The sequence below is a fragment of the Polyodon spathula genome, unplaced genomic scaffold (assembly GCF_017654505.1).
Source record: "Polyodon spathula isolate WHYD16114869_AA unplaced genomic scaffold, ASM1765450v1 scaffolds_3685, whole genome shotgun sequence".
Lineage (NCBI taxonomy): Eukaryota > Metazoa > Chordata > Actinopteri > Acipenseriformes > Polyodontidae > Polyodon > Polyodon spathula.
The window spans coordinates 2317-11724 of NW_024475144.1; the positions used below are offsets into that span (position 1 = coordinate 2317).

A 9408-nucleotide genomic window follows, 5' to 3' on the forward strand; every position below is an offset into this window, starting at 1 on the left:
TATATATATATATATATAAAATCTGTTTGACTATTGGCGTATTTTCTATATAAAAAAACGATGATTTGCAAGTTGAATTAAAGACCTACCTTTGTGTTACAACTGAAACGGACAGAAATTAAACTCTTTGATGTTTTGGGTGGCTCTTAAAAGAGCCTTTGTGTTGTTGTCAGGGCAGAGCATGGACAGGCTCGGTTTACTTGGAGCTGGTGTACTTGGCGACGGCCTTGGTGCCCTCAGACACGACGTGCTTGGCCAGCTCTCCGGGCAGCAGGAGGCGCACAGCTGTCTGGATCTCCCGGGAAGTGATGGTGGAGCGCTTGTTGACGATATGCACTTGTGAACAGTTGTAAATTATATGCAGTGTTCTGTTTGTTGTATTTACTGATCTCTGCTTGGTGTTGAGGATGTGTTGGATTTGTTGTTGTGTTTAACCCTGTGTTTCACCGTCTCCGAGACAGTGGTAGAAATAGGTTGGAGGCTGGGGTGGGCTTGGTAAGCATTTTGTTGAGTGATTTAACTGTGCCTAGGGTATGTGTTTAAAAAAATAACCCTCCTTATACGAAGCTTTTTAAGAATCTGTGTGGAACTCTTCATCAAACCATTACATTGGTGTAAAAAGCATATTGTAATGGGAATTGGATTTCGTTTTTACAATGTACTTTTAAAAACTGTATCTAACTCGAATGAGAAAAGTTGTCCTAACAAAAATTAAATGAGTAGCTAAAATTAATTCAATTAAGCCAATGAGTTTATGGTAAATTTAACTTACTAGCTTTGAAATGAAACAGCGGAATCTTTATTCACTAAAATAATTACCTGGATAAGTAACACCTGCTGAATGATTGATTTTTAAGATGTTCTTACATACAGTTTATTATAGCAGCTTGATCAGTCAGCATAACGTGATGTATTGGTACATGATCTACAGAATCCTGTACTAGTTGTGTTTTTATGTTTGTCTGTGTTATTTAAATGGACAGGAGGCTAAAGTTACATCCAAGATCGTTGTTTGTGTAGGGTCGCAAAATGAAGTGCAGAGATGATCAGTGACAATCGATCACACCGATCGTTGCATCAAAGGTTTATTGCAGTGGCATCAAAGGTTTATTGCAGTGGTCATCAAAATACAGAGCGCTCTGGAGAATAACAGTTACTTCATCAGTAACTAGTGTATTCTGCCGGGGTAAGGCACATACATGGGTTATATAGTTTCTACATAAAATTCCCTGCTCCTATCAGGATTTGGCACTCAGCAGACAATTCATCCATCCCTACCCCCTAAACTCATATACTCAACCAATAGAGGATAGCTGTGGGGAATGATTTCCCCTCCGTTGCGGTTGTTATGTTCACTTCAACCTGGAATTTATGACCTAGCAAGCAGGCATTGCCCTTCTTCTACCATCCCCCCACTAATGGTGTACTGAAACATCCACCCTTCCCCCCTCCTTTCACAAATCCCTTACTAAACATTGTAAAACCGCACCCAAATGATCGTTGGTTGATACTGCTATCCTGTTCGGTTCCTTCATTTGTTTTATGAAAACCTTGTTTTACAGCTTTTGAATCGGGGGGGGGGGCGAACAATGAACCAGTAGACTTTTCATCATTCAAAAAACAAACAAACAAAACATGTGCTGTGCCTGTGATATTATCATTATTTATGTATCTCTATTTTATTTTTTTCTTAGCAGACGCCCCTTATTCCTACAAAATATAATACATGCAGTAGTGACTAAGAGCATATTGAAATAAAAGCATACAATACAGATTTCAAATACGGGCAATTTTAAGGCTAATCGACAAGCCTCAGAGTCTGAATCTTTGAAGGACTGAAAGTATATATATATATATATATATATAATTGGTTCATTTCACAGCAGCATTAAAAGAAAAATAATAATAAATTGCTGAGATTGTAGAAGATCTTAAGTTTAAAATTAAACCTAGTTATAAATAGGCCAAATAATCCCTTAAGGCACTGGTGAGATAAAGGTAATCTACCCTTTGCTCTCAAGAAAGGGAGATGTGGTGTTAGGTTAAATACAGTATTATTGTTCTGGTATGTGTTGAACTGTGTTTAACAGAGAGGGGAATGAGGCGTGGGGAGCCACAGAGAATATCTTCGTCAGACACAGACACTTTGTCATTGCCCCTATCCATCGTGTCTTCATGGACAATCTGACATTTCAGAAGAGATTTACTAGTCAAGAAATCTATGTCAAGAGTCAGAGATGGCCTGTCTCTATGCAGGGCACAAGGCTTCCCATGAATGGTCAGTGTGTTTACAAATGGCAAATAGGTGCTTGCAGGTTAAAAATGTAGATTTGAATGTGCGTCAGCCAAAGGTAGTTTAATGTGGATCACCTGAGAAGTTGTTGGGGTCTCTTTTTTCAAGGATTCCCCTACAGCATAAAGAGCCACTTGTTTCTTGGCTTTTGGAGCCCCTTCTTCAACATAGAATGTGTCGTATCTGTAACTGAAGTGGTAATATGCATTCATAACACTATGTAACACAGTTTTTGTTCCTGGGTAGTAAGTGTTATTGCCTAATTGGTTATGCCTCAAAAGTATAGAAAATGGCTATTATTCCCCATAAACTTTGCTTTTGTGACCAGGATAGTGATATTTCAAAATATCACTATTTCCAATGGGAAAACGGGCAAATGTGTGTCTTTTCATTCACATAAATTAACATGTATTTATACTGAAGTAATACAAAAATGGCTACAAAAGATTTAGAAGTGAGTAGTTTTGAGAGATTTACCATTATACTGTAAATACAGTATAATCGTAAATCTCGAAAAACTACTCACTTCTAAATCTTTTCTAGTCATTGATGACCCTGATAATCTCAAATCTTAAACGTAGCCTAAGTTTCGTTTTATTGGAAAACGAAACTGTAGCAGAGCTACTCACCGCCCTGAGGCAGAACAGTGTTAAATTGCAATCTGACAATAAATGAAATATGTGAAACCATTTTCGTAATGTATACCTGAATTTATTTAAAATACTACAACTCAGTTATTTTCCACTCCGTATATACTGGCTGTTAAAAAAAAAAAAATCAATCCTTCACTGTTCTTAAGAAACACGATGCAGATAACCACTACCGACCTCTTTCTCTTAGGTGCAGTCTCAATCACATGAACAGAGTGCACTTACAAAACCACACAAAAGTATACTGGTACATATAAAACAGCTTCCAGTAATTCCGAATCAACTGCCAGAACTCCACTCCCTATACCTCCCAATTACCTCCGGCACAATCATCTTTAAATGACTTCTACTCTTAAACGTAAGTTTCCTTTTACTGGAAAACAAAACCCTAGCACAGCTACCTCCCTGACACAGAACAAGGTTAAATTACAATATGAGAATAAAGGAACTATGCGAAACCATTATTGTAATGTACCATGTACCATCTTATTTAGAGCTTATTTCAAATACTGTGCCCCTTACAAATATCTATCTGTGCCAAAATGCACTTAGGTGTAACGCTGGTGTTTAGTCATTTGGAACTAAATAATTGTTAAACGTTATGGGTTTAATCCGTAATGTTTGCTAGTTTAATGTTTAGATTTTAAACACCACGTCCTGTTGTAAACGCGTCCGAATGTTCAAAAAACGTTTCACTTTATAAAAACATCCAAAAGTTTATTAAACAAACACCACAGGGTGTTTAAATCTTAAACACATTTACAATTATAAACGCAGTGACGTGTTTGAAAAGTATCACAAATTCGTGTTTGAAAGTTAAACACTCAATCTTCTAGTGTAGCATATTTTCAGTACAGTATTAGTACAATTACAGTATTCTGTTTAGGCACAAATCTATTTGCAGTATTTTGTATAATGTATCTAAATATAAAAATACAGTTTCTATTTTTGTTTTATGTCAAATGGCTTTTTTAAAAACTGTGTGAAGCTAAATTACAGACTTTGAAAAAACAGTTGAATTAAATATTGTTGCACAACAGTGTAACAGGACATGCAAATCCTTTTTGATGGAACGCTGCTGATTGGCCAAAAAAAAAAGAAAAAATCAAATTTGAATTATTGCCAAGTATGGAAAGTGCATCACCACAAGACACTATATAAACCCAGCTAGATACAGGACACTCACACACTCAACGGCACCGTTACCTGAAGCGACTCTGCTGCTCCTCCGAATCAGACCGTACAAAGTGCACTCCAGTTTCAGAATGCTGAATATTATGGGACAACTGCTCCTGGCATTGTGCACAATCTGCGCGCTGCTCTCCGCAGGTAAGTAAAAAAAAAATTAGACATCTGCGCGCTGGAAAATATGTGCGGTGGAACTGCGGAGGAGTGGGGGGGGACCTTTTGGGGAGCCACCTTGGAGGAAAGGGGGTGGGGGTTGGGGTTGGGGGGGGGGGGGAGGGGGGGTGGGGGTGGGGGGTGGGGAGTTGGGGGGGGGGGGGGGGGGGGTATTCAATTATATAAATTATAAATAATCAATTATTCCTTCTACATATATAACTTCTACAAACCTGTTATATCCCTCCCTTCTTCGGGCACTGCTTACAAACACGATTGGCATTACCCTGCATATTATTAACCAAAAACTTCCTGTATTTTCCTTGAGTTGGTTTCCTTGATATCTACAGTTATTTCCTATACCAAAGATACTCTATTTAAATACAATATCTACCGAAGATATTATATTTAAATACAATATATTTGCCGCAAGGAGGCGTTATTTTGTTACTACCCGTATTCCTGATGAGACACGCCCGCCTGTGGTAAAGCTGATTCGATACAAGCTGAGAGTCTGAGGGAGCGAGTGAAAGTGACAGACTGAGTGAAGACACTGATTACATGGTGAACAGTTCACTGTAGATGTACGAGTGGTTCAGGGACAGGGACGCAACTAGGGGGGTATTTGTATAATTGTGAAATCGGATATGATGAAGTGGCTTTGCCAATCACACTTGCTGAAGAAATGCTGCCTGCTGTCAACGTGGTCCCGGGTAAGTGTGCGGTGCAGGCAGGCGGAGGTGGTGCAGCGCTGTATCTTCTGATTCTCTGGAACCACCACTCCCGTCTTACACTTTTAGCCTTTCATTGCTGTGTGTCCTATTCAATACATTATACAATACGGTATTAGTCCATCGTTATTGCTGGCTAATATTATATTTATTTATTAACTATTATACATGTAATTTTCAATTATTATTTACTAAATCAGTGTGATTTGAGTAGCTATATTTTAAAATATTCTGCCTACTGGGTATGATTTATTTTTTTTTTTTTTTTTAATGCTAAACCTTGGTGTCTCATGGGCCCACAATTATCCCCTCCTGTAAAACGCTAGTTGTGCCACTGGTGGTAGATATCTGAAAATAATAATGTGTATAGTCATAGACTATACCTTACAGAGAATCGCCCGTTCCTCCGTCGTTGTAAATATTAGTTTGTGTAACATTACTGAATATTATGAACAGCTGGCTATCAGTAAAGCTCCGGCCGGAGGACCAGTAGGTATAATTAACAATATAATTGTGAGGATTCTGATCAATTGTCATGTTGGTGTGTTTTTTTTATTGTGTTTTTTTTTTTTTTTTTTTTTGCATTATTGCTTTACGTGAAAGACCTTCATAACCCCTTTGTAAATATTCCCTTGCGTGTTTGCTTGTATTTTTAATACCTGCACATGAGTTTACTTAATGTCTCATCATTTATGCACTTCAGCTCTATGTGGACTTCATACTTGCCAGACTTTTCCATTTATAAACTTCTTACAAAAAGCAGCATCTTGAGGAGACTCTATAGACCCCGACTAGCTCTAGTAGGCTACTACTAGGTTAGTTTACTTAAATTAATCTACAATAATAATAATAATAATAATACATCACATCCCCACAGTCTCTCACTTGAAACAGCGCTCTCTCTGTGCACCCTCAGACTCAGCATCCAATCACAGCTGCTTCAGACTCTCAGCTTGTATCCCTCAGCTTTACCGTTGGGGCGTAGGTTTACCATGGGTGCGTGCCTCTTCGGGAATAAGGGTAGGAAAAAAAAAAATAAAACGCTGCCCGCGACCGCATTATATGATCTGGGTTACCTGCATCGATTTCCTCATGAGTCCATTACTCTGCGGCCACGTGGAAGTGGATGGAATTGTTAAAAATCTTATAATCTCAGTTTAATGATAATACCAGATATTCCCGTATACGTAGTCCAGAGAGAAAACTACATCGTCCAGAATGTAACCATCCAGAGAGACAGAGAGAGTGAGTTTTTTGAGCCATCTATGATTATAACATGGTCATGGATAGAAGTGACCAAACCTGATTGTTTTGGAATATATGTATGTTCTCATCTCTACCTCATGGCCTTTAATTTGATATAAGTTACATACATGTAGCACAAACTATCCAGTAGTTAAGCACACATAATGAAAACAGTGAAAAACAGGTGAGAGTAGGGCAGAGTGTCATAGCTAAAACTTCCTAACACACACCCTTCACTGCCTGCCGCCGTTCTAAATAATGCCTCTGAGATGTTGTTTCTCATAGAGTATTTCTATTATAATCTCTAGGTTCCGCTCTGAGGTGCAACTCGTGTACTCCAGTAGATGACAGTGGAGCATGCACAGACACAGTCATGACTTGCCCGGCTTCACAGACGCAGTGTGCAGTCGCAGCAGTCACAGTTAGTGGAGGTAAGAAGAAAGAACAAGTGGATCTCAGCTCCGGTCCTGTAGGCACAGGACCACCCTCCCTCCCTGTCTGTGTCTCTACTGGTGTTTGTTCCAAATGAGCTGCTCTCAGTTACTTCATTGAACTCTTAATGTAAAGAATAATTTGCCTCATCAGATAATTTTTATTAAACATAAAATTGTAGAGATTAAAATTGTATAAGGAACTTGAATTGATACTTTATGCGATATACTGTATTTACAGTATAATCGTAAATCTCGAAAAACTACTCACTTCTAAATTTTTTGTAGTCATTTTTGTATTACTTTAGTATAAATACATGTTAATTTGGATTCATATGTTTGTTTTTTTCTGACTTTATGTGAACGAAAAGACACACATTTGCCCGTTTTCCCATTGGAAATAGTGATATTTTGAAATATCACTGTCCTGGTCACAAAAGCAAAGTTTGTGGGGAATAATAGCCATTTTCTATACTTTTGAGGCATAAGCAATTAGGAAATAACACTTACTACCCAGGAACAAAAAAAAATTGTGTTACATAGTGTAATAAACACTAAAAGTGATTAATAAGGTCTTCTGAAAGTGTTGCAGAAATGTGCACTTCGCAATATATAATATATCTTATATATATATATATATATACACACACACACACACACACAAACACACACACACACACACACACACACAGTGCCTTGCAAAAGTATTCAGACCCCTGACCAATTCTCTCATATTACTGAATTACAAATGGTACATTGAAATTTCGTTCTGTTTGATATTTTATTTTAAAACACTTAAACTCAAAATCAATTATTGTAAGGTGACATTGGTTTTATGTTGGGAAATATTTTTAAGAAAAATAAAAAACTGAAATATCTTGGTCAGGGGTCTGAATACTTTTGCAAGGCACTGTGTGTGTGTGTGTGTGTGTGGTGTGTGTCTATATATATATAATATATATTAGTGTGGGCCGAAATGAAAGATGTGTGCTCTTGTTCAATTTCAGGGATTAGCACAAAAACACTGAATGAAAAATCTTGCACAGAACCGGAATTGTGCACTGGGCCAATATCCATCAACTTTGGAATCGTCAGGACAACTGTCAATGCTAAATGTTGCAAGACAGATCTGTGCAACACAGGGACAACCACAGGTAATATTATATCAAATAAATACATAAAACTGTGTGGTGTGTGCTGGGCCTGCGGGGGGGGGGGGGGGTGTTACAGGCCAGCTCACTGACATCCACTGCTGAACTGGGAATCAGACTGCCTTTGCAATATTTTACAGAATCATATTTCCCTTTACAGACAGCACTGGTACAGGGACTTATCTTTCCATTTTCTATTGCAGCATATACAGATACTACCCCATCTGGTCTGGAGTGCTATAGTTGCGCTGGAGAGGTCTGCAAGGAGACTATTCTGAAGTGCCTTGGCGTTGAGGACCGCTGTGTAAAAGTTGTCAGTAAGTCAAACCGTAGTTTCTAATTCTACAATTTAACCAGAAACCTTAGACTTGCCAAACTCTCTTGATTGGTAATAAGGGACATACAATTCTACAAATCACATACTGAAAATCAATGAATCAATCACAGTTACATGCTGGGATATTATTGAACTACAGCCCAGGCTACTTTTCAACCTATCTAGCACAGTAAATGAAATGGCAAAATGACAAACTTTGATATTTGTTTTTTTTCTTTCCTTCAGTTGAAGCAGGAGGGCAGAAGTTAGTGACAAAGGGATGCGGTTCCAAAAATGCTTGTAGTTCTCAATCCATACCCGGTGTAGAAACTGGCGGTGCTTCTGCAGCGACTTACTGCTGTGAGGGCAAACTGTGTAACGGAGCGCGCCAGGTCGGACAGAACATCCTGTTGCTGTTATTGCCTCTAAGTGTCAAGCTGTTATTTTAAACCAGGACTGCCCGCTAGTCTATTCAACAGCTCTTTAATTGAACCCAACAGGTAACTGGTTGCCCTATTCTTGTTTATTTTAAGTTTTATTTTTTGTATACCGCAACCAATAAAAGTACGTAGACTGTTTTGATTTTCTGAGTCGTGAATCTTGCCAGTGAAAAAGTTTGTGTGCGCGTGTGTGTGTGTGTGTATATATATATATATATATATATATATATATATATATATATATATATATATTATAGATATAGATAGAGATAGATAGATAGATAGATAGATAGAGCAAAAAACAAAGAGAAAGGGACAAGAAAAAACAATCACATAGATTAAAATAACTATTTAAAGATTAGCAAACCTGCAGACTTGGCCTTGAAGTAAGAAGTTACATAAAGAACATAAACTTGATAAACACCTTATCTGAAAAATGTGTGCACAATAACGAGATGGGGAGTTAAGTAGGCTAGAAGCAGTGTGGAGCAGTGGTTAAGAGGGCTGGACTCTTGACTGGAAGGTTGTGGGTTCAATCCCAGGGGAGACACTGCTGCTGTACCCATGAGCAAGGAGGTACTTAACATCCGAGATTGCTCTAGTAAAAAGAACTAAATGGATAATTGTATGTAAATCTTGCACTAATTTGAAAGTCATCCTGGAGGGGAGGGTGTAAGAAATCACGATTATCCATAAATATGAATGTATTTGTTAATATTGTCATTTTCCTTGAACTGACACTTGAAATGAAGTGGTGAAAGTCTGCAATATATAGATTACTAGCGCCCTTTCCTGGTACAGAAGGGTATT

The 9408-nt window shown here is 38.1% G+C and overlaps 1 protein-coding gene across 1 annotated transcript; it reads left to right on the plus strand.

Moving 5' to 3' along the window:
* The first annotated feature begins 4120 nt into the window (after positions 1-4120).
* LOC121312201 (urokinase plasminogen activator surface receptor-like) lies at positions 4121-8736 on the plus strand. Its single transcript, XM_041244152.1, has 5 exons — positions 4121-4272; positions 6569-6691; positions 7699-7845; positions 8046-8159; positions 8405-8736. Exons 1-5 carry the CDS (start codon positions 4209-4211, stop codon positions 8605-8607), a joined length of 651 nt encoding a protein of 216 aa, XP_041100086.1. The 5' UTR covers positions 4121-4208; the 3' UTR covers positions 8608-8736.
* The last annotated feature ends 672 nt before the right edge of the window (positions 8737-9408 follow it).

Bases quoted from the DNA above. Each gene is read 5' to 3' on its own strand.
- LOC121312201 (XM_041244152.1), top strand. From the start codon at position 4,209: ATGCTGAATATTATGGGACAACTGCTCCTGGCATTGTGCACAATCTGC. The intron at 4,273-6,568 runs GTAAGTAAAAAA...TATAATCTCTAG, and splicing joins CTGCGCGCTGCTCTCCGCAG to GTTCCGCTCTGAGGTGCAAC. The intron at 7,846-8,045 runs GTAATATTATAT...TTTCTATTGCAG, and splicing joins CAACACAGGGACAACCACAG to CATATACAGATACTACCCCA.